At 34.8% G+C, this 26,458-nt stretch overlaps 1 protein-coding gene across 5 annotated transcripts in view; it reads right to left on the bottom strand.

The window, feature by feature from the left end:
• ZNF385D (zinc finger protein 385D) overlaps positions 1 to 26,458 on the bottom strand; it is a 416,407-nt gene that overhangs the window by 60,404 nt on the left and 329,545 nt on the right. For all 5 annotated transcript variants that reach the window (XM_021538112.3, XM_021538113.2, XM_021538111.2 and 2 more), the window contains one exon: positions 6,112 to 6,274. In XM_021538112.3, coding sequence (XP_021393787.2) covers positions 6,112 to 6,274 — 163 coding nt within the window. The remainder of the gene's footprint in view (positions 1 to 6,111; positions 6,275 to 26,458) is intronic.

Here is a 26,458-nt window from a genome sequence, read left to right as displayed (position 1 = left end):
GCCTTGAGACCGAACAACAAGAGGCTGCACAGTTTTTCTTTGGAATCACGGGTTGGAGGAGAAATTTCACCACCACATGGGACCCCAGAACAAGGCTGGGGTTCCCACATCCTGGGGGCCAAGAAGGCCAATTATGTCCTGGGAGACATTATGAAGAGCATTGCCAGCAGAAGAAGGGAGGTGATCCTGCCCATCTACTCAGCCCTAGTGAAGCCACATATGAAGTGATGTGTTCAGTTCTGGGCTCCTTAGTACTAGAGAGATACGGAGCTCCTGGAGAGGGTCCAGAGGAGGACAGCAAAGATGGTTTAAGGGACTGGAGCATCTCCCCTATGAGGAACAGTTGAAAAAGTTGGGCCTGTTCAGCCTCAAGAAGAGATGACTGAGAGGGGACCTCCTCAATATCCATGTGTATTTGAAGGGAGGCTGCCAAGAGGATGGAGCCAGGCTCTTCTTGATGCCAAGCAGTGGGAAAAGAAGCAATGGGTAGAACATGATGCACAGGAATTTCAATTTGAATGTGAGGAAGAACTTTTTTATTGTGCAGGTGATCAATATTGCCCAATATTTTTTAAAGTCTTCATTTATGACCCAGACAATGGGACACAGTGCACCTTCAGCAAGTTTGCTGGTGATTAAAAACTGAGAGGAAGCCCTGATACACCAGATGGATGGGTTGCCATTCAGAGAGACTTGGACTGACTGCAGAAATTGCACAATTGAAGTCCCTTGAAGTTCAATGAAGGAAAGCACAAAAGTCCCACAGCTGGGAAGCCATTACTCTACACATCATTCTGGGCTGGAGGCTAAGCATCTGGAAAGCAGCTTTGTGAAGAAGGACTTGGAACCCTGGAGGGCACCACTTGAAAAATAAACCAGCAGTGTATATAAATAAATACCTGATGATGTCAGGAATATAAAATACAGAGACTTTTAATTGGTGCCCAGTGACAGAAAAAGGCACAATGGACAGAAACTGAAATACAGGACATTGGACTGGAACACAATAAAAACTTCTTTGCTCTTCTTTAAGAGTCATCAAACCCTATGGTTTGCCCAGCAAAAGATTGTGATACTCAAAAGTCAACTGAAAAATATAATCAGTATCCTGCTTAGGCTGACTGCTCTGACCTGTAGGGATGACCTTGTCAATCTTCAGACACACATGATGATATCCCTTCATAGAATCTCAAAAAATCTGTCATCTTCTGGTATTTAGGCTGCCAAACTCATAAATATTTTCCTAAACCTTTCCATTTCATGTCATCTACCTTTCTTCCGCCTGCAAAGTTTACCCTGAATTACTACATCATTTCTGATTGCTTTCTCCCCTCTTTCACTTTTATGTCCAAGATCTTGCCTGAATGAGTGTTCTCTCCCACTCCAACTGCTCTCAATTTCATAATTAACCCAGCTGTACTGAAATTACTATTTCAGGAATGATCTGCTGATCAGAAAGATGCTACCACATCTTAAACAAACCAAACCAAAAAATTGTAATGGGGTAACTAAACTAAAATTTTTTACACAGAAGAATTTTCATATGAGTGAGTGAGGGAAAAATAAAGAGACCATATGCCTTCACCAATGCTGTTGCCTACACATGTTCAGTATCTGAAAAAAAAAAAACAACCCTCTTCCTTTTCCTTCTAATCCATCCCTCAGTGTTTTCATTTCTTGTGATGCCTTTATCATTTGAACACGTTTATGTTACCACTCCTTTAAACACCTGCCTGTTACATTTATGGTGTCTGCTCCTTAAATTGTTTCTCATCTTATGTGAAACTGTAAGGTTTTAGGACAGGCACCAGTATTTTTTTCTCTGACAGCACAGGGGTCTCTTAGCTGTTAAGACTTTACTAGTGATAGATGATCTTGCCTGTGCCTTGGCCCAGATACACACTTTTTATGCTTATCACATTTTTGTCTGTTTTTAAGAGCTGTTCATTGTATTTAAGTACATAGGAGTCAAGATACAGTGTATAAAATTCAAAAGCAGCATTAAAGACTTCGCCATAATGATGGCTCCTAATGGCATATTTTTCCCCTTTGAAAGGTTTATTCCTTCTTTTCCATTGATACCAAATTATATAACTCATACTGAATTCTCTGTTGAATAATTAATTAAATAAATAAATAAAGCGCAAGTCTTCAAGACTTAATTTGTGATAATATGGTCATGGGGTGTCCTGCTTAGCCCCACATAGCTTTGGAAAAGATTAATATTTAGATGTATGCAACAACTAGAGGGACATAATTTTACATGGGTATAATATTGGCAATTCAATCTACTTTCCAGAAATCTAACTGCACAACAATAACCTTATTGGACATGTATTTTAATTGGGATGATAGAATTAACTCTATCTAAATATATTTTGACAAGTGCTCTAAAGTATCAGTCCTTACAACTGAAGATATGAAGCAACTTTTTGAAGAACACATACTTTTTCAGAAAGGAGGAGTGTGGTATCCACATGCCTCTGAACAGAGAGAGACTTAGCTTTCCTCAGGATTTTTCCTGAGATAAGCTGTGAGAGAAGCAGAGTAAAGAATGATCAAAACAATTCTTATCTCATTTGCTGCTCCTATGTTTGAGCACATTTGTGTTCCTGTGTTTGTAGAATGTGTTATGGAGATTGTTTACCCAAGGTAATTCCTTGATTGGATTCTGGTGATGGTGTCTTGGATTGATTGACCAATTAGGTCACAGCTGTGTTGGGACTTTGGCAGAGAGTCACAGGTTTTCTAGTTAGTTAGTGATAGTTCTTGTTAATGTAATATAGTGTAATATAATTTTAGTATAATATAGTGTAATAAAGTAATTAATTAGCCTTCCGATATCATGGAGTTCTGCGCATCATCATTCTCGCAGATTGGACATTGCATTTTCTACAGAGGAGCAATTTGCAAAGCTGTCAAAGATGTTTAACAATTTCCTCTCAGAATACGTATGCATGTGTGTTAATATATAGCAAAAATATGCATTTTTATTATCACAACTGAATTGGAGACTCAAGAAATAGTGAAATCTGGTTTGTATAATGCCATGAAGTTGGCTTCTTCTTGTAATGCTTCCGTTTTCTGTTTTTCTGACCTGACTACCCATGTAACATAAAAATTGGTAATTACAGATGAAAGAAGTGTGTTAAAGAGTAGATAGGATAAAAAAGTTCTCACATATTGAGAATGGTATTGCCATTATATGGTATCTTCATGACGTTTTATTGCTCTGAAGACTTCTCAAGTTCAAGACTTCTAATAATTCCAGAAGTTAGTTAAAAGGAAAAAAAGATTAGTGACTTTCACAGAATGAGCAAAACCCCCTCATATTTTATGCTTTTTCTTTAACACATAATTTAAACACCAGAAATCATGTGTGAGAGGTTTTAAGGAGCTAGATTATATTGTGAGCTGCACAGTGTCATTAAAACACCACATCTAACAAAACAGTTCCAGAATAAGCAACATAACAAATTACTGCTTTAGCCCTTGAATCAATTTGTGTACTATGTAGTTTCGGTTTTTTATCCACAGTCCTTTATTGCATAGCAGCACAGATTTCCTGATGACATTTTGTTTACTGTAGCTGATCAGGGCACACAGAACCAGTGATCTGAAGTCCTGACCAATATGCTGTGAGTGACATGCAATTCAGCATTTAACCCCTGCTATAGATGATATATAAGCAGTGACATGTACTCAACCCTATCCTTAGTGAATTTGGGATCAGCTATTAATCTTCAGCAGAGAGATTTAAAATACTGTAGAAAAATCTTTTGTTCCAAATGATGGCAAGTACATGGACTTTGTAACTGTCTTCTAGTTATGAAAGATTTATTTATGAGTTATATTCATTAGTACAACTATTCCCTAAGAACTGATATTATTATCAGGATGTTTGACTTTTAAGGTGACAATTTCCAAATGTAGAAACTCACACAGTGAAATATATTCTGATATTCAGAATAATTTTGCATTTAAAAGTTCCACCAATCTAATACAGGACATAAGAACAACCAGAAAGGAAATAAAATCCAATTTTCATAGTAGACAGAAAATGTCATTCTTTTGGCTATCCAATTTTTTTTCCCTCACCATGTATACATGCTTGACAAAGGATAATTTATACCAAGGATTTTATTCTGTTGCCAGTCACATTGATGCTGACCTGTAAAAACTGCATCTGGATAGAACTGCCTACCTTACTTTGAATGCCATTGGTTGAATAGAGCTTTTGGCAGCAATTGAATATGGCTCTCAATAATTTAAGAAATTGTAAGATTTTTTTTTTTGAAATTAACATCAAAATGTAACTTTTAGAACTCCATTAGCGTCAGTGTTTCTAACACAGAATGAGTATATGTATTTGTACACATACATGTATTTATACACACATTCTATGAAATTAACCCAGGAATCTGCAACCACTGTGTAAAGCTGAAGAAACTCCAGCATAGGCCACTGCTTCTGTGTGCAGCTGGATTTCTGATATTTTCTTACTTAGGCTGATATAAGAACTGATTTGGACTACTGACCTTGGATACAGGACAGTTCATATATCTTGTCAGGGATCTAATTCAGAGGTTGATAGAAAAACTCAGATTGGTTTTAAGGCACATTGGAAAATCCTTCAATCTTATATAGCATAAGATAAAAGCTTTTGACTAATACAGTTTAAAGCTTTAAAAGATCTTTCTTTTCTTCAGTTATTTTCTTCAACCACAAGAGCATATTTAGTAAACAATAAATCACTCTTTCACACAACATCCTCCTTCCTGTTCTGAATATCTCAACAAATAACATCACAAGAAACTTTTAAAGGTATTTGTATATTTAGAAACACGTACTTCACCAAATAACTTGGCATTTTTCCTATTCTCCCATACTTAATTTGTTTCATCACACAAAACCTCTCAGAATATTTTCTTGCCTTTTATTGTAGTAACAAAGACAAAAACAATGTAGCAAATATTTCTTAAAGCCATCATAATTAAGTTATAAATCTGCATAGGAAAAAGAAAATGCTGTCTATAATAGTAAGTTATAACTACGATATATTTATAGAGAGAGATAGACATAGAGCTATCTGTTTATAAAAAATACAGTGAAGATGTATCTTCAAAAAAGTACTGCATGTGTCTGCAAGGTAATTTCCAGTTACATTATAGTTGGTTACTGCATATCCATTTACAATGCTGAACTTACTGGATCAGAAGAGGTTCTAAATTAGCTGTTTTCAGCACCAGTAAGTAGATCTCTGATGTTTCACAGCTTTGTTTTTTTTCCTCTCATGGTTATTATTGTCTTGCTTGGGGAGGGGGATTGGTTATGTCTAAATATACAAATTTACTCCCTTTGTACACAAGAGCAGTCATAACCTTGTGATACACTAGACTACTTCTCAGTGATCTTACAATCTTCCTTTGAAATTTCCAACAATAGCTGCATATTTAAAATGCGATGTCAACCAGATCCTGCTGATTTTACAAATATGTAGATTTTATTTGCAAAAGAGTAACTTTTACCCATGCAATAATTTAAACATTATTATTTCAGTATGAAGACTCTTTTAAGCAGAATAGTTGGTATCAATAGCACTTACCTGATTGTGTGGAATAGAGGTTATACAGCTATTTTCCATTTCAAAACCATGCAATAGCAATTTTAAAAAAATAATGCAATGTTTGAAATTTATGAAAATTAGGTTTTTTACTGCAAATGCTTTTTAAGAGGCTTCTAGACACAAATAATTCAATTTGTTACATTGTGGTAGAAATGTGCCATATATAATTATTGATAAAGAGATAGTGCATACAGACCAGGAGGTTTAGATCAGTTGATATGTTAATCAAGTAATGAGTATTGCATTCCATCATAAAAAGAATGTCAAGCCTCTTTTCACTAAGAGAAATCAGCTCCATGACTATCGGACTATCACCAGCCTACTGAAAAGACTTAAAGAAATGAACATCACACAGAAAGATGGATCAAGCATGAATCAATGTGGCAAGCACATAACCAAACAGACATGGAATTAAACAAGAAAAAAAAAAATACAGGCCGAATGAAAACTAAAACAAACGAAACCAACAAAGATTGTCGCTTAACCTGTTTTGTCAGAGCTGGTATTGATGGTATTGGTAGTGATGGAAGTGAAGGTAGTCTTTGCGCTGTCCTTGGTAGTAACAGATTTCTGCTTATTTTTCATGGCTTCCAGTGCTTTGAGCTTCTTGGCATGTTTAGTGCCTTTGTAGTGGGCCGCAGCCTGGCTCTACAAAGGAGAACAAAATGAACCATGCAATCAGGCTCATTTCTAAACTGGCATTCTCTGTATTAGTACAAATACAGACTACCTTTCAATAATGGGTACCACTTACATTATCCAAGTAGTGACCAAACAGAAAATTATAATTAGAATGATGCTTGGAAAACAATGGAAAAAGTACTAGAGCCACACAAATTCAATTCATACAGTATATTACTGTATAACAGTAGATTAATTTCAGACCAAAATTAGGTTGTTTTAGTCTACCTTGCTACCATTAGTTTTTCTATTAAGATTTATGTTGCTTTCACATGAAAAAAAATAATTCTCAGGCAACAGGGAGGATGGCATTCTTCTCCCGATAGCTTTGAACTTTTCCAGTTTCTGTTTCAAACTAGAATTTTTATCAAAGCTTCCTTCAAAGAACACTTTACTGCTAACAGTGATATCAGCAACTTCTGAGCAAGGACTGACAGTAAAAAACAAACCAAAAATACCCCAGCCCAAAACTAAAGCCCAAACAAAGGAAAGCAAAATATAAAACACACCCTTAAAAGACCACCAGCAAAAACTAACTGAATGTGAGGAAGACATGTAATTATCTGGCTTTTTTTAAAAAAATTAAAAAAAAATTAAAAATAGAGGATTACTTTTGTTCACCTGTTACAAAAACTAGTGTTTGAAATTCAAAGCCAGGAGCATCCTTTTAGATGAATAAGCTCCCACAAATCCTGCCACAATCCCAAATATATTTTGGCTACTTCACATCGCTAAGCTAAAATAGATTTGTATATGCACTGCTATTAAAATTCATGCATTACATGACAAATAACTTTATTATTTCAAAATTAATTACCAAATTTATTAATTTAATGTATGTGCAAGTATATTTGAAGATTAGCATTTGAACTATTAGATTAAACCTTATACAAAAATCACTACAATTTGGATGAATATTCAGAGTTTTTTTCTTCACTAATTATTTAAAGTTTTATAAGAAAGACAGTTATTCAGTTGATAAGTTGATAATATGAAAACTTGCTTATATCTTCCCTTTTGAAATTCAAACTTTATGGAAAGTAACTCCTTTATTACTTAAAAGAGAAGTTAAGATTTCAGAAATGTCAGAAATTTAGCTATTGCAGAACTGAAAAAATTAAAAGCAACCATTCTGGGTCAGCTCAAGGACCCACAAAAGTCAGTATTTTCTTTTTAGGAAACATGAAACAATAGAAGAGATTTAGAATATAAAAGAAAGATAAATGTTTTCTATTGTGGAATCAAAAAAATAAAAACATATATATGGAATTTAGTGGCTACAAACCTAAAGTGTCAAATGGGATAAAAAGACACATTAATTCCAATCACTAAGCTGCTCATGCAGGTAGAAGAATCCTGTATTATCTGGCATTTATTAATGCTATTTGTTTATTTAATGCTATTTGTTGTCCTGAATTTTGGGGAGAGGAGTTCTAGTGACTATCACTCTAAGGATACATAGAGGCAATTATGACTTTCAGCTTACATGAAGAGCCTTGATTCCTTCCAGATGCCTGAGATTTGAAAAGCATAAGGTAGTAGAAATAGGAGGCCTTGTCTAAAGCCAATTCACAATATATGTGTAAGCGTATACACGTGTAGATGTACACACACAAACACACTCTCTTGGATATTGAGATGCATCATTCAGTTTGGTTGAAAAGCCAGTTTCTCTATACATAAAATAATGTAAATATTGTATTAGGTACCCTTATTGAAAGAACACTGGACAGTGAAGTTTTTAATTAGAAACAATTTGAACAGAAACAGCACAATCATGCACCTTTTACAATTCTCAACACATAACATTGAGACATACTGTAAGCCAAATACAAACAGTCAGAGGATGTTAATTATAATCAAACCAAAAGACCAGTGTTAAGTTACAATGATGCATTAAAAATGACATAATACTGTACACCCTTGTGTTGCTATCATGTCAACTATTTTTAGTTTCTAGTCAAATTTAATCATCAGTCAGCTTCAGATTCTGACTGCACTTTTTTCCCCTAAAAAGTCTAAAAGACTAGCTTGTCACTAGTCAAACGTGGTTCACAATGTGGTCTTTAATACTGAACTATGAATGCTGATATTAGTTTGATACAAATCTCAGTTTTCTTCAAAGAATTGTTGGCAGAGAATCCCAAGTTTAATTATTCTGCATCCACAGCTCTCTCCAAATTCTCTCAGCTATAGTTCCACAAACCTCATCTCAAGTTTTATGTTGGATGCTGAAGAAATATATAATGAGGTCCTGTGCAGAAATTGGTGACCTTTTCATTGCTCTGAAATATATGAATGAAATTGCTCTAAAGTGGAAACATATTGCTTGAATTTACAGGTATGATAGCTGCTATGCAGAGTTGTCCATAACTCGCTTCCCATCCTCTACTTAAATAAGGTCTTCAAGTCTTTTTATTTTAAAGTTTAAATCTCTATCCTCTGCAGGGACATGAAGTCATCTAAGCTTGTTTCAATATAACTGTAGCTGGCATGTTAATGGGAGTTCTGTGTGAGAGCAAACAGATTGCTTCTAAGCATTTAACCAGATCCAAATTAGATTATGCTGAACTTTACAATTGAACTGGAACCCTAATTAAAAAGACAAAACAAAAACAAAACAAAAAAAAGGAAGAGTTCTTTCATTATCTTTCCTTGCAGGATTAAGATGTAGGAAATGCAAAAATATTCATAAATATATTTTTGAGCAAAGCAACATAAAATATAGTACCTCACTGAATAATTTTTTACAGCTGTAAGAGGACCAAAATCATTCTTGATGCTTAAATGGCTTTTACTTGTAGCCTATAAAATTCAATGCTGAAAGACTATTTACTTGGAGGATGAATACAAAAACAAGACAGATCATAAAATATAACTATTCCCAACTTTCATGCCTAATTAAGCAATAATAGGAGACAGCAGATGAGTGAAAAACAAGTTAAGTACTATTTTTTGCTGCTAACCATGATGCTTAACTAAATAAAGAGACTGTACCCATTCACAAAGGTGAGAAGGGTTTCCTTCTGGAACCCTTTTACAAAAGAATACATTAGAAGAATACTTTAGGAAAGAGCTTACTTTCTTCCATGTTTGATGCACAGAATTAATCCTAGCACTGTGAAGACAAGTCACTCAGCTAATATCAGTATGAAGCATGAGAAATATGTGAAATATTGCTGGTGTAAAGTCATAGAGAACTTTAAGAAAATATATCCATTCTTGAGAAAGATATCCCACATGAAATTAAAAATTATTTTATTATTATTTATTATAATAATATATAATCATGCAAGATATAAAGAATATTCAATATACTAATAATATCCTGTAACTATATAAATATATAATTTTAATAATTTTATTACTACTTTGTATCTAAGTTGAAAACTCAAGAATCCTTAAATAAATTTTGAGGATTATGATCTTTAAAATTACATGTAGACAAACTTTGGTCTGTGGGAACTACTTAAATGAAGGGGCAAAATGTCACTTTTCAATGTTATTTGTAATGACTTCTTGACTATTTGAGCAGTACAAGTCAATTTAAGCATCTCCTTTTTTTTTTTCCTCTGGTTCCATGTACCAGTGTTAAATAACTGGGGACATTTCTGAGTCATACATTTTATAACCTTGACAAATTGCTCAAATATAAAAAGGGATTTGTCTATAAAGTCTGTCTTTATATTTATGTTATAACTACACAGATATGTATACTACAAAAGAATAAAAATACTGCATGCAGATGTGAACAGCTAGAAAACAGATTCATGTAAAAACAGCTGTATTTTCCTTGCTTAAGTGCAGTATTGTTACCAAAATCACCATCATATTACCAAGCAAATTGAAATGTGTAAATACACTGAGAAAGATGAAATGTTTTAAACAATCCAGACAGTATTCTCTTACTATTACAGTCAACATATCTACACAGCAGTTTTCAAAAAAAGTTTGTCTACCTGACTAATGTACTTCACTGGATTATATACCTTCTCACTTATGTTCTTTAGGCAGTGGTCCAACAAAAACATTGTGCTTAGTTTTTTGCATTGAGAAAAAAAACAGGTCTTGTCCTATTCTCAGAGAGTTTTTAACTTTGCACCACTGCATCTTCATTTTCATATCCCTCCTGATCCACCTCATGTTACCATTCTTCTTACAGATTGCTTTCCTGACTTAATCACTCCCTCTAGGCAACACCTTCATAATGAAAGCCAGTTCAAATAAAAGAAACCTTTTGCAAAAGGCGTAGTGAATATGTTCCATTGATTCCACCTCACAAAATTAAATCCAACTATTTTGTATTATGTCTTTCTCATTTCACAATGCATTTTGAAAGATGTCTGTTATGGAGACTGCTCCGTGTTTTTATCTGGCTAACTAATAGCAAGGCTGCAGTCTGTATGCACCTTAAGAAAGCACAAAACTAAGAGGGCTGAGAGTGCTGGAAAGTCTATTCTATCTGCCTGGGACTTCAGAAGTTCAAGACATCATTACCAGCTACTGGATGCTACCCTCATCTCTGTTAGTAGTCACAAAACAATAGTAGTAATTTTGGCTAATACATCTGCAACTGATGTCCGGATTCTCCAAAACAAAAAGCTCTAAAACAACAAAAAAAATTAGGTGCCCAGTTCAAACTAATACTGTCGGTGAGCTAGGCACACATGGAAAGCAAAAACACATAACTGCATAAGCCAAGAAGGCTTCTGCTCTTCATGGAGTCAGGGAAATTGCTTATGAGAGGTCTATCACACATTACCATAATCTCTGAGTACAAATATTTTCCTATAGATGGGCTGTCAATAAGTATTTGGAAAATAGTTTTGTTGATTTCCTGAGCACACAAGAAAGTGATAAAATTCAAATCTATTTTTTATTTTTGGAACAAGCATGTCATTTTTTCTAGTGACTCCATAGCCTGGCCAGCCAGTGATGACAGCACTGCCCAGGGAAGGTTGAAGGATGCAGCTGAAACATCTGTATCCTACCAGTTATGTGCCATTTACATAAGCCGAGCTGATCTCTATGGAACTTCTCCAGTAAGTAAACTGGAGAAGTTTACAGGGAGAAAGTCAAACAGCCCTGAGATGCCCAGCACTTGGTTCAGGCCAAAGCAGGGCTCTAACAGTGAGACACAGATAAAAAATTTTGGAGAGGATTGTGCAGTCTTTTTCATAGAGATGGAGCTACTCTAGTAGGTAAGCTTTTAGTTGAGGCTATATTAAATTTTAAAAAATACTTTCTTACAAAGCCCTCTACATGTTTGCAGAGTGAGTGCACATGGGAAATTCAGGATTACACAAAATCCTGTGCTTACCCACTAGAAAACAGAAAAACTCCACAGACTTTAGCAGTTTCACAGACACTGTACATGAAACAACTAATTACCTGTGCAAGACTTTGCAGAATAGGAGATTCAGTGAAAACATGTAATTTTTAAAGATGATATCAACATGATGACATAGCTCTGCCTAATACATACAAATTCAATCTGCAGTCAATTATGGTGCAGACAAACATTGCCTATCATTATTTCTACCTTCTGCTGAGCTTACCTTTAGCTTCTGAGTCGTGCCACTTAAATTTTTTGTGCAGTCTATCACAACACTACTCTGTAATCTACCTTATTCACTCAGACATAATCGTGGTACTAAACACCAAGGATACGTGTAACATGACTTCTTTGGGACATGTTCTGGGAGAAGGCTTTTGCCCCCTAAACTATGATCAATCAATTCACCCTTTCTCTAGAACCAAATATACAATAATAGGTCAAGAACCACAAAGGCAGTTTCTGTCAAAAACAACCCAAAATAATTCTCCATCATTATGGCAGAATAAAACGTCCCAATATGTTATTCCCCAGGTATTTATCTTTCTATGGAAAGAAAACTCCCTCTTACTACTCCCTCTTCTCCTTTCTAAAGTATTTATTCAGTACACTCATGAATGTACCCTGAGACTCACTGATCAGAGTGAATGAGTGCTTCCTGAGCTTACTAGCACCCTTGCATAATTAATCTGCTCTACCCCACTCCCTGTTGCTGGGCTTCTTCCAGAATAATTTCTATAATGGTGAGAGATTGCACCTGGCAAGAGCCTGCATCTCATTGTGAGAGATTGGCATTGACACCATTCTTATGGTAAAAACCATCCATAGTTTGGTAAAATCAATTTCATTTTCATTATGAAAAGGAATATATTATTTTCATTATGGAATGCAAAACTTATTTTATCTTGGTCAGATGAAGAAAGTAAAAATTTGCTACCTAACTTCACTTGTTCCATAAGACAGTATTTTTATGACCATGCATTTGCTTGTACTTTTAACTGCCATTGAGTGTGACATTACCTGAAATAATTTAGGTAAGATACAAAAATCTGCCTGAATATAACACATTGCATTCTGAGGCAACATACACTGTGCCAAAAAATATATACTAAAGGAAATATAACTCAATTAATCAATCAGTTCTCATACCTGGCATTTTTCTTCTAAGGACACCAATACTTCATGCAGCACAACAAAATTTTGTTACATGTTCAAACACAATAAACAGGCCATTTATTTTGCCATCTATTTTATCCTTTTTATTGTTAAGAAAAAACAGTTTAAACATAATTTTGACAAGGTTATAAAGTTCTAAAATCTAGAATTTTATATATTCTGTCTTCCAAAGGAATATGTTTTGTTTAGGGGGATGTTGTTTTGATGGGGAGATGAAACACAGTCTTTTGAAAACTGCTATCATCAATAAAATTAACTTTAACATTTAATCTCATCTTTACTGTATTAATTGGCAGCATCATTTATTTTCCCCAGAGCAAATCTTACTGTAGTTAGAGTTTCACAAGAATATTAAACTCCATTGGTATTTTTTTAAATTTAGATTAACCAAATAGTCAATTTCACATTAATATTAGAATGATATAAAAAAAAGTTAATCTACACACACTGCTATGAGCTATGCATATAATAAAATAACACATGTATTAATTCAGCTTAGTAAATATAATATATATGCTTCCAGTTTGAATCTGGAACTGCTATATTCCAAATGGAGGACTTGAACAAATGATATATGCTACTGTTATTTTGTAAAAACGTACTCCAGATTCCTTGCACTAGCAGTGCACATCACCACATATTTTATACATTGTATTAATACTCTAAATGTAGTTCAATATTCAGGTTATACACAAATGAGGTTTACTTCAAAGCAATGGATCCTGTTGAACTTAACATCAATTTTCTGAAGAGCATTGAAAAGTTCACTTTTTTTTCTGGTGTCATCAAAAGAATGACAGTGTTGGATATGGAGTCAGCATCTGTTTGAATAAGAGTTTGGTCATAACACCTAACTGGAGTCAAGGGCCTACACATACACTTACCTGGCCAGACACTTGTTTAATTTAGAAACTTTTCACTGTTTGAACACAACCTACTTGATTCCTTCAGCATGCATCTTGTGAACTTATAACTAAAGAAAGTTGAGTAGGTGGGTTTAGAGTACCTTGTCTGAGTGTTTTCACCTGCTTTCTGTTGCCAAGGAAACTATTTCTGTCTGTTTCCATTCATAATAAAAATCTCATTCAATTCTGAGTTCCCGATATTTTTTGACTGAACAAAGAATCATGGAAAAGTGGTGGTCAGACACAAGATATTACAAGAAATTTCATGGAAAAGTGGAAAAGCTCAAAAAGTGCATATTTAATTATTAATTCATAATTATTTCAACTTTATACTTGAAATTACAAACAAGTTAATATGACTTCTACATACAAAACCATAAAAGAGAGTCCACAGGCTTATTGTAACTGCTCCTAAACACAGTCTTAATACTTTTATTGTAATCACTGTTTTTAATGCTGTAATTACTAGAAGCTTTTCAAGTTTCAGTTTTGTGTTCAGAAAAATGTTGATTCAGCTTTCTGATTCTTTCATTAAAATATACAGTTACACAGATTTTTCATTTTGAATTCTCAATTTATATTTCAATAATTATTTTAATGTAAATATTTCTGATGTCCTTTCAGTCAACTCCTACCCATAAACAGAAATTCAAAACCCACAATAAGAAACTTAAATGTCCAAATTTCCTGATTACAACTCTGTTTTATGTGAGCTTGACTGTAGGTTCCCAGGTTGAATCTCCAGCCTTCTTGTAGAAGGCTATAAATAAACATAGAGTATCATGTGAAGTTTTCCACTGTGAAAAGTTTGCACAGATGAACAAAGACTGATAATTTAAGGATGGAAGAGTTTATAGATTCTTTCATTCTCTTCATATCCCAAAAGGCACCCAAGCCTTCCATGTGCAGAAACATCCATAGAGAGGCACTGTGTTTCCTTGGAAGAAAAGAAATCTCAGCCCACTAGTTGTTTGCTTATTTAGACACATTTTGTATTTCTATGCCAGTAATTTACTTTAAAAATTCCACTATAGGTGTATCCATAGGACTTCTCTCTCTAGGCAGAAATACATTACAGCAAAATAAAAAAAAAAAAAAGGAAAATACATAAAATGAATACATGCTACCTATTAGAAATAAAAGTGAATTGTTTTATGTAATGAATTAGAATAAATAGAATATAAATAGCTTAGTGCTGATAAAAACTAGTGCCATACCATGGAAGTAAATTTGCCTTAAAATCTAGTTTTATCTTAACAATTAGCCAGAGAGAAAATATTTTGAAAAAATAATCCAAATATCCAGAGGGAACAAAGGTTTATAAAGCACAGGAACTTAAAGATCAGTCAGTCTACAATACAGTTATATTTATTCCTTTACATAATTTTATTTGTTTTGCCTTGCTTTCAGTCATCCTTGGGTGATTCTGTGAACATATTCAGGGCCTCAGTGAAGTCCACAAGATACTGTTTGTACTGACAAGATTTGCTACTGCTCTTCTGCCAACTATCATAGGGTCAGAGCCTTAGTACTTTGAATCATTACCTTAATACATACCCAGAGCACAAAGACCTGCTTGTGAGCAAGTCATTAAATCAATTAACATGATAGGTTCTTAAAGTAATACATATATGTGGATAGATTAAGTTGTTCCAAAAGTAGTGAAGGCTGAAAACTGGGGTTTATTTAATGAGACATGTAGGTTGTAGTACTACCATCAATACAGAAACAGCAATGATACCATCCAGTACAAAGCTGACAGGTCAGAATCGTTTACTCCTTTAAGCTGTTAGGTTCCATGTAGGAAGTCGCAGTTAGGAATATCAAATTATACAAAACTTAAAGAGACGTTCTGACATCACTTACTGTTTACATTGCAGTTACATTTTGTCTCCTTCCTACAAAACAGTGCCTCTGAAATCAACTGGACATTGTAGATGTTGAGAGACATTTTGATAGGACAAGTGTCTCAGAAGTGCTCTATATTTCTACATTGGCTTTAATGTTTCTCATCTCCTCTAGCCAAGCACAGGTTATCAGGTTCAAAACTGGAACAGCTATATGAAATCATAAAGTGTATAATGCAAAAAAAGGTTAAACCAGACAGGTATAAAAGCCCTTTTTAATTTTAAAACCTAAGACATTTGTTTGGGCAGAGATTACTTAAAGAGTGAAATTTCCAAATGGTACAGAAATTTAATGCTGAGATGCCAAAGTTTTTGGAGCAGGTAAATCTCTTCATATCTATTCACAAAATTGATTAACAAATTTATACTTATTTATTTGTTCTTTCTTGTTTTTATGTTGTTCTTGTTTTTGTTATGGCAGGGCTAAGGAAAAGACAGCATGTCTTCTCCAGTCCATAAAAAATTACTTTCAAAAAACTGATTTCTTAAGTAAAAAGCTATAAAGATTTCTGAATCTTTGAATAAAATGGAAATAGGAATCTTTAACTTCACTTCAAATGATGAACTGAAACTATGAATAGCTCTCAGTTTACATCCATGACGTCTCACTGGTGGGATAATTAGTATGCCTCAGTGTGCTTTGCAGCACCCAAAAGTTATACGATGAAACACATTGTACTGAAAACTTCTATCTAAAAAAACCAAGAACTCAACAAAGAAATCTCCTCATGGGTTTCCAAGCTGGTGGTGTACACTTGGAGTGCATGGACAGCTTGAACTGATTTGAGCTCAGTGAGCTTCAAGGATGATTTCTGGAGTTCAACCACCTCTGAGTACAGGTGAAGCAGCAATATGGGGCAGCCATGTTCTTATGTGCATAGCTTTGAAACTTCAAAAACTGATCCCTAAAAAAATTCTTTAATATGCTATGCTTAACACTACTATTAAACTGCGTAAACCAGTAAGTTCTTTTTTTCCCTTAGGTATGTATTAACGACTTAGTTTGTACAAATAAGTGCACAAATATGATTAGCGTTTGCAAATAGGTCCTTATTCTGTTACTGGTAAGTAATTTTTATAATTCTGCAGTGTAAACAGATGCTATTTTCCACTACATATTCAGCTGTAATGAGCTAATTCAATGTGTTAAAAACAACAAAAGATCTTCAAGAATGAGCTATTTGCTTCAACATTCCAACCTCCTTTGAAATCTATGTTGAAATCACCCATGATAGGAAGTTAGAAAATTACTGTAGAGGCCCTGTTGTAAAAGGCTTTAGTTAATTTATTCAAATCCCAGCTGTGTTCTTTTACCTCCCTAACAGACATGTTATCCATCATATTGATCCAAAAGTTATTTTTGACCAGAGCCAATATGCTTCATTACTTTTCCTGTAACAAAACAATATCTGGGCTCAAGTTTTACAACTGTTGCAACATTCATGCTTATGAAATCATTACACACCAAAATCTAGAAACAACGAACCATGATATTTTCCTTGCCCTTTGGAAATGGCAAGAACCTCCTTGCTATGAAAGAGAGAAAAATAAAACCAAAACAGAAAGCAAACATGTTGAGTTTAGATTGTGTGGGTGAAATCCTGGCACCACTTAAGTCAACAGAACTGTTGACATTTATTTCACCCTGGCCTGGCAATTGAAAGCAAGTGCAATACTCCATCTGGAAACAGTGAAGAACTTAAAGATGGACGGATAGCCTTTGACTAAGCCAACAAAACCAAATGTACATCACATAAAAATATCAGCTGAGAAAAAAAAAAATTTGCTTTCACCACAAAAAAGTGTCATAATCAACTTGGAATATGCTAAATGCTTAGCCTCACTATAGCATTTGTTTAACTTCATCATCTTGGTTGGCACTTTATACTAGTATTCAGGTGCTACTGGTATCTTGTGCATATGTATATGCTACAAAATAGTGAACAGTAAAAATTAAGACAACTAGAACAAAAAAAATTATCTCAAATGGAAATGCCTTGATTTTTCTGCTCTTTTTTACTGGGCTTTACTTAATACTACTAGAGACAACCATGGGAAAATTTTCCAATTGATTTTTTATTCTAGCAAACCTGTTTGAGAAAGGTAATTGTATATATATATATATATATATATATGTATATATATATATATATATATATATAAATAAATAAAAGTATTTATACAGTTACAGACACAGCATGGGAAAGCTGCCATCTCACCAGAAATATCATACTGGATGGAAAGCTTTTAATCTAATACTAGATAGATAGATAGATAGATAGATAGATAGATAGATAGATAGATATCCCCGGCAAATATCCAGCTATAAGTGACTCACAGTTTTGTCAGAGAGACAAAATCCATTGTCCCTTTTCTAGTAGGTTGCAAATAATTTCTGCAGCACTTTATGGACAGACATAAAGACACAGTGCATATCAGAAGCACCACATAATGATATCTAGGGAGTACAACATCACAAGGCAGATAATCATTAGAACTCAGTCTCAACTGAACTTATGAGATTATTTTTCCATTTTAGATAATTTCTTACTTTTGATCCTAGAGCTAGATTACATCTGAGTCTATCTCATAATAGAAATACAAACAAAATGTAATAAAAATAAGTAGAATAACTCAAATTATCTCCCAAAGACTGTGCTTTATAGAATAATTAATTTCAAGGATGACTTATTTTGACACGAATTAACCTTAGATAGACCGAGAAAACAAGGACCCTACCTTGAAAAGACCTTAAGGGTGTGAGTTCAGACCATGAATTTGGAAGGTTAACAGCTGACAGCAGATGTTGTGACTGTAAAAGAAAGGACTTGTAGGTTCCTATGATCTACCAAATTATGACAATTATTGCCAGCAAGTTATCTGCCTGAGGCAAATTAACTGGCCTGAGATAAGTCAACATTCCCAGAGCATCTTCCTGGCTTTCAGAGTAAATGGCTGGAACCATGTCATCCCTGTGCCCATGCATGTCAGTCTCCTCAGAGCTTTGTGACACCTCCACTCCCAGCTCTGGATGATGTCTCTGTGTGCCACCTACTGTGCTAGCCACATCAAAGAATTGAAATGGCTTTGGTCATAAGGGATCTGAAAGATCTTCTATTTCCATCAGCCCTGACATAGCTAGGGACAACTTCTATTACACCAGATTATGCAAAATCCCATCCAGCTGGCCTTGAACACTTCCATGGATGGGCCATCTACAACTTCTCTGTTCAAGTGCCTCATCACCCTCACAAGTAAAGAATTTCTTTCTAATATCTGATCGAAACTTGAGTTGTCTCCATTTAAAACCATCCTTCCTAGTCCTGTCACTACATGCCCTTGTAATAATCCATTTCCAGATCTCTTGTAGGCCCCCTTTAAGCACTGAAAGACTGCAGTAAGGTCCTTCCAGAACCTTCTCTCTTCCAGACTGAACAGTCCTAACTGACCCAGACTGTCTTCATAGGAGAGGTGCTCCAGCCCTCTCATCACTTTCATGGCCCTCCTTTGCTCACTCCAGCAAGTCCACATCCTTCTCCTGTTGGGCTTCCAGAGCTGGACACAGCACTCCAGGTGGGGTCTTAGCAGAGAGGACAGAAGGGCAGAATCTCGACCTACAGCCCACCCTGCTTTTGATGCAGCCCAGGATTCACTTGTCTTCCTAGGCTACAAGTGCATATTAACGGGTCATGCTGAGCTCCTCATCCAGCAGTATCCCAATTTTTCTGTATTCCTCACTGGCTACCTGTCCTTCCACTCTGTTGGCTTCCTTTTTGTGTTTTCCATTCCAAATACAAACTACATATTACTTCCAGGTGAGTGGCTTAAGTTGCATTAGCACCTTCAGTCTTACAGAAAATAAATCTAATAAGTTGCTTTAGGCAGACAACTGGCCAAGAATAAAATAGGGAGCTTTCAGGTTAAGCCAAAGTGTTGACTAGACCAAATATGGTAGGAGGACAAGCAGTTACCTGCTAACTCTATAGCTAAAGTGTTCATTCAGTCATGTGCAAACCTCTTTCAGTAAATCAAGTCTATGACTTTTACAGGTTCAGGAACATGAGTATAACCCCCCTGATATTTTACAGAAAACAGCCTCTACCTTATTTATCTGATCAGACAGACCACATCATTGGTCCTGCTTATCACCACAGGAGGCAGTAACAGAATTTAAACTCTGTTTGCAGGAAATGTGCAGATGTAGCACTTGGGGACACAGTTAGGTGAACCTGTTGGTCTTTGAGGTCTTTTCCAGCCTTAATGATTCTAAGATTCTATGATATGTCTGAATGTGTGGTTATTTAGAGTGCAATAATTTCAGAAAATGACTTCATGTTAATGATAAAATCATCTTCTTTCTTTATCCTTTGGTGCTGCTAAAAGAGAATTATACTTCTCTCCAGCCAAAGGTCCTTAAGGGCCAACCCATCGCTCACCAGTTACAAGTTATCATCACTTATCACATTGAAACTGTATCTTTGCACACACTAAAATAGCTTACAGGGAAACACTAGGGGCCCCTGCCTTCTCCTAAGTATAATTCATGTTGTATTAACAACATACTGAAATGAAATGAACTGCTGTTACTCACTCAGCCAAAGATAATCCTGCTTCATAGCCACAGCTTAAGCACCTCAGTTTGCTATGAATATAGATACTAAATTAAAAATGCATATTTAGAATTTATGGGGCCATTTTTAATAGAGAAAAGGAATCATACCTGCAAAATATACAGATTTTTATGACTGCAACAATCACTTTCAATGCTTGAATTAAAATTCGTAGTCCAATTACTCTAAGTTTTTGTATCTCCTCACTGAGAATTGATCTCTTACAGCTCTTGTCAGGAGCAGCCTTAACAAATGGCCAACATGAGGACAATCGGTAGGGGTGGGGGAAGGAAGGTAAATATTCTTGGCCTTTACTTTTGCATTAATGTTTGTATCCAAATATCTTTTGGATACAAGTAGACTTTCTGAGAAAGATGATATACTATCCTTGCTAATTTTGAAAATCCAGATTAAAATCAGTTACCTATTTAAACTATTCTAGAACTGCTTCTATCAGCATTCCTTCCTGCAAATACCAAAAGAAGGCTGATAGAATTCAGCCATCTTAACTTTTGTATAAGCTTTATTAGTGAGTGAGAAAAAAAAAAAATATTAATTAAGGCTGCCTGACATTGGAGAAGATCTGAATCCTAAGTAACCCCAGCTGAAAAATGTTGGGATGATAAACCTCATCCCAGTTAAAAAAAAGGAAAAATACTTGCACTGGCCAGGGTGATATATTTCAAGATTCTGTCTTCAAGTTTTTCTGCTCTCTGGACTTGGACATACTTTCTTTCCTTGAGATAACTTTTTCTTAGGTTTCAACCAATATCTTTATGAACATTCAGCATTAATAGCTCCTGGATGGGTCTAAATACTGTTTACTTTGCCACCTAAAATTTTCCATTTCTCAAATCACCCCTTTCTGTCACCATATCCCAAATGTTAATTGTAAACTATGACAGATTCAGAGTCTCCTTTTATTCCTACACATTGCTCTGCATCATTGCACCCACTACTCAATATTGTTTATTTGTTTCTTCTCCTATATAGATCCTTCTCCCTCTTGCATGCCTTAGCACAACACACCTCAGTGTCTGGACCAGAACCTTTGTTTTCTCACTGCAGTCCCTACTCCTCATGATCCCTACTGCTGAATGCCACTGCATCTACTGCTTTCTTCTTCTGAACATGTGTCCTCTCCTTATTTCTTGCCATTTTTTTTGGTTGCAGCACCACCTCCAACAGCACTAATTTATCACAGGATAAACTAATAAGCTTACAAATATCCCAGGCTTCTCCCTGTGTCTTATGCCTTGCTGGCTTACCGTGCTGGTAAGGCCTGCCACCAATCAGGACATGGAGCTCAGACTCCAGAAGAATAGCCACAATATTTCTGTACCATTTTTACATATATGTGATGTGCATTTTCTTAGCTCTCCTGTGAAGGAAGTTTCATTCTTACAGCCTTTTCACAAACTGAAGAGATACAGATTAGTTCTGTCAAATAATTTTGGAATAAAAATTCCTAGCCCCTGAGAATTGCACAAAAGAAAGTACTGTTAAATACATTAAAAAAAAAAAATCTTAATTCTTCCAGTGTCTAAAATGTTAGTTATTTCCATATACTCCATGTTTTCTGACATCTTCAGACATTCTTACTCATTTACTGCTGCTTCTCAGAATGTGTTTACATTAGAAATTTACTTTATTACAACCGTTTATCCTTACATATGGCTCTGGTATGAAAAACATGTTAGAGAATAAATTGAAGAATGACAGGTGACTTGCAATGGACTATTTGGCTGGAACTATGTTACTGAAAACCCATTAAAAACCTCTATTCAATAACAAAAAAATTATTTTTTGTCCTGTCATTATAACAAGTAATAAGAGTCTTTGAAAAAGTAATGTAGATCGATGTACCTGTAAAATAAAAATTATGCCATATGCTCAGATTAATTACTAAACCATAAAAATAAACAGATTGTCATTTTGGAAGAACAACTTCTATGCTAGTGATGAAATTCTGTATTTGGCAAATAAGCTATTCAAGCAGACAGAATATAAGTAATGAGGCTTGGTGATTATTTGATTTTCAATTTAGTGCTTTTATCATCAATTTAAAAAGAAACAAAACATCTGAGCAAATATCCCATAGCTTTAAAAGTACTGCATGTACAATTGGCTGATTGAATTACACGATCTAGACGTGTTTTGTATTGGTGTGCAGACTTAGGTGAGAGATAATAATGCTGAAGTGTCTGCAACTAATGAAAACATAACACCTTCTATTGGGTGGCATGGCTCACAGCAAAAAAGCAATATATCACTGTCCTGAAAATGACCAGCAGGAATAGGAAAATGAGCTATTGCTAATTAAACTTTTTATGTAAAAACAAGATTGCTAATCAAATCTTTATTACCCCACCCTGTCACATTCTTTTTTCTTCATTTACACTTTATCCTGTAATCCTTGAAGTATCAGCTTTATAGTTGTCTTATATGTTGTGGTTTTTTGACATGTAATAGGATTAACTTGTGACAATGATTATTTAGAGAAGATATCTAAAATAAAAAAGTGGCCATAAATGAAAAAAGAATGGTACAATTAACTACATCTGGTCATACTGATAGCTAATTAAAAGTAATATTTAAGTTACTAGCAAAACATAAGGTGCTTCCTCAAGCTGAAATTTCATCTTTCTTCTGACATCTGAAAACCACCTTTATTGCAAGAAAAAAAATGTGTTATTCAGTAATGACCACAATATAAGAAAAATTCATTAAAGAAAGGAATTATGCCTTTAGAATTTAATTACTTAATTGCTATGAAATTTGCTATATAACCTTCATATAAATGGAATACTGATATTACCCTAACCAAATATCTAATTAAAAGCCAACAAAATACCTTTTTCAAAAATTCTGGGCTAGCATATAAAAATACAAAGTTTCTGCTAATGGAGTAAAACATAACAATTTTATTTTTAATTTGAATAGTTATAATTATTTCAATATTTGTACAATAAAGTGAAAAAGAACATAAGATATTTGAAATAGAAAAGTATTCTTCTATCATGTAGGGAAAGATCAACTGAACTTATTATTTTTATCAAAGAAATAAAAAAAATCAAAGCAAGCACTGACAATTTCAATACTCTAAATGTAAATTAAAATACTTCAGACAAAAGGCTTGAAGGCAAGTGATTCTCCCACCAAGGGATGATTTTCACTTGTCTCCAGGTGTAACATTATGTGCACTGATGGGCTGATCAACAGAACAGAACTTCTCCCCAGCTGTAATCAGGAGTGATTGATGGTTGGGACAAAAAAAGTTGATTATCATGACAAGTCCACTGATGCAGAGAAAATAGGCTATGCTGGGGAAAGGATAAAACCTGTTCAGAGTCTACCTTATAAAATCTCCTTTCTAAGGGATAAAAAGAAACATTTATACCCATCAAAAAATTGCTAACATAAATTAAGTCAGTACATTTGCTATGCATTTGTATCTAAAGTTATCCCACCACAACACAGTGACACCTATCTAAATACCAAACAGACTAAATCTAAATCCTTGTATTTTTAAAATCACACTTTGAGGTCATCTCATCAAACAATTATATATATGAAAGTACCTCTATGGTCTACCAGTAGACAATTACCTCAGAAATATTTAAATACATTACTTGAATTCATAATTCAGATTTTAAAGTCTTTGGGGGAGTTAGGTGTAAATGCCATATTGAATTCTTTTCTGAAAAGAAGTCAATACCTTTCAACCATTTAAAACCTTGAAAGACTTCACTTTCAATTGAGCTAAAAAAAAATTAACAAGTGTGGGCAATACGCCCTCAAAAGTATAGTTCAAATGTGTGGGTTTTTTTCTTCCAATATAAAGCTTCTAAAAGAAGGTATTGGGTTGCACTTCCATTCCTTCAGAGGATAAGGCTCCCAGCTGTTATCTGTGATGTAAGTAACTACACAGAATTGCAATATCTCCAGAGAATCTAAAAGACATAAGAGGAGTGATAAAAGAACTCGGGAGCTGAAAAAGTCAGGCCTGGAGGTTCTGAAGTGGAATTTGTTTACATCAGGGGCAATTGTGTTTAATAACAATTCTTTCAAAAGCAAACATATTTACTCCAAGAACAGGCTGCACAGATACAATGGAAAAAATATATTACAGGTAACTACAGGAATGCAAATTTACTGACCAAAAAGAGAAAAAAAATACTGTCCAGAGTCTGTGTAACATTACTTGGAAAGCTTTTGTGGTCTTGGAAGAGAGTATCATCAACCAAAGCCAAGTATATGCACTATTAAGCACTACTTTACTCTTAATGCATTTTTAGAAGAAATTATTGGAAGGGAGAATTGATAAAAAATACGATTTTCTGCACATTTGCTTCAATTATTCTTTCTGTATCCCAGACTGATATACACCCCTGTCTGTTTATCTTTGATTTGTTTCTATGTCCTTGTTGTGGCCTGGCAAAGTGAGCCAGGAGTCACTGCTCTGGAAGAGACAAGGTTTTGCCACTTTTACAGTGAAATCTGTAATCTCCACCCACTATTAATATTCCATAATCTCAGATTCCCTACTATATGAATTCTCATTTTGAAAAATATATGTGAAAGAACATAAAACAGACCAAAAAATGCTAGATGAAGATTGCACAACAGAGTTTATTTTTTTTCTTTCCTTTGAAGTGAGGACTTGCCCATGGAAAGTGGTTTCTATAAAAACTCCCCACCACAATTATTTTTAAATTACAGTTGCTTTGTAGAGATGACTGACTTTGCATGTTAACTGAAGAAGCTGACAGAAAAAAAAAATGCCTCAAACACAAGTGTAGGGCAAAAAGTGAAGAGATTTCTCTCCTTGCAGCTTAAACAGGCAGATTTTTCCATGAATGTCACAATAAAGATCCAGAAGAGAGACTTCCTTTCTCCTCTTCTATAGTATCATTTCCCCTGTCTGTACTAATTCCCTCGTGTATAAAATGAGTATTCCCTCATGTATAAAATGGTATTTTTCAATGTATAGTTAAAAAAATACTAACCATTGTCTTCTTTCCCACAATTTCCAGGCAAAAAACTTCAAAAAAGCTCTGGTTAGCCTCTACCTGCCCAACTTTAGTGTTTTAATTTCATTCATATTCCTCCACTATCCTCCAGGCACAAAATCTTTCTGACTCTGTTGCAACCCAAAAAATGTAAATCCATTAAAACAACTGGAAACAGATTTGTAATTTGCCTAGAAGACAACTCAGTGAGTAAAAGATAGTCCACTGAAAGCAGATTTTGGAAGATCTAGGACCAATGAGACTGTTTAGGCCTGCATGCCAGTATAATGTTTTCTGATACATTTTTATATATTAATTTAATAATTTTTGAGAGAAAGGAAATTTCTGACAGTAACACACAAAGATGTGGAGGGAGGTTGCTTTTATTTCAGACTTTCTGTCTTATTAATTGCTATCACCTCCCACCTAAAGCTAAAAGTTGTCCCCAAAAGGGCAAATACTGCAACTGTTCTCTTCAGTGCCATAAGCAGAAACCTTTTCAACTAATTTGTCTTCATATTCCACATTCAGAATACCAGTCATTAATCTTTTACAATTTATAAACAGGACTATCAGAGAGAGCAATTGCCTATTCACATATCATTTCTGGCAAACTCTAGTAATTTAAAAGAGATGTCAAACCTTCTGCACAATTGACTTGTTTTATCAAAATAAGTGACAGCTTTGAAAATGAAATAACCTAATAGGATGAACAGAGGTAGGAAGCAAGAGCTGCCAAATGAAAATAAAAAAAATTTGAGTTTGACACAATCCAAATCTTACACAGCAATACCTGATGATCAGCTGTATGTTTTAGTCTCTTCCTATAGTGACTCTGATATTCAGCTGACATAGGCATTAGCAATTTCTCCTCAACCCTGCTTTTTCATGGACCAGGTAGCTGAAAGCATTAGATTTTCCTTTCTCCTGGATATATAGAATAGTTTAGACTACAAAAGACCTTTAAGATTGTCAAGTCCAACTGTTATCACAGCATTGCCAAGTCCCTAAGTACAACTTCTACCCATCTTTACCTTGAAGGATGGTGACCCAACCACTTCCCTTGGGAGCCTGTTCCAGTGCTTAATTTAGACACTCCCTCTTGTACTACCACTGCTGAATGTGGCTAGACAGCGAATTTTGAGAGGAAAGAGTAAATCTTGTAACATGAATACAGTGGACACCAAGGCAATCCATGTCTCCCCA

This window comes from Lonchura striata, chromosome 1 (genome assembly GCF_046129695.1).
Source record: "Lonchura striata isolate bLonStr1 chromosome 1, bLonStr1.mat, whole genome shotgun sequence".
Taxonomy (NCBI): Eukaryota; Metazoa; Chordata; class Aves; order Passeriformes; family Estrildidae; genus Lonchura; species Lonchura striata.
Note: the sequence above shows the minus strand (reverse complement) of the source record. Positions and strands in the feature narration are given on the sequence as shown.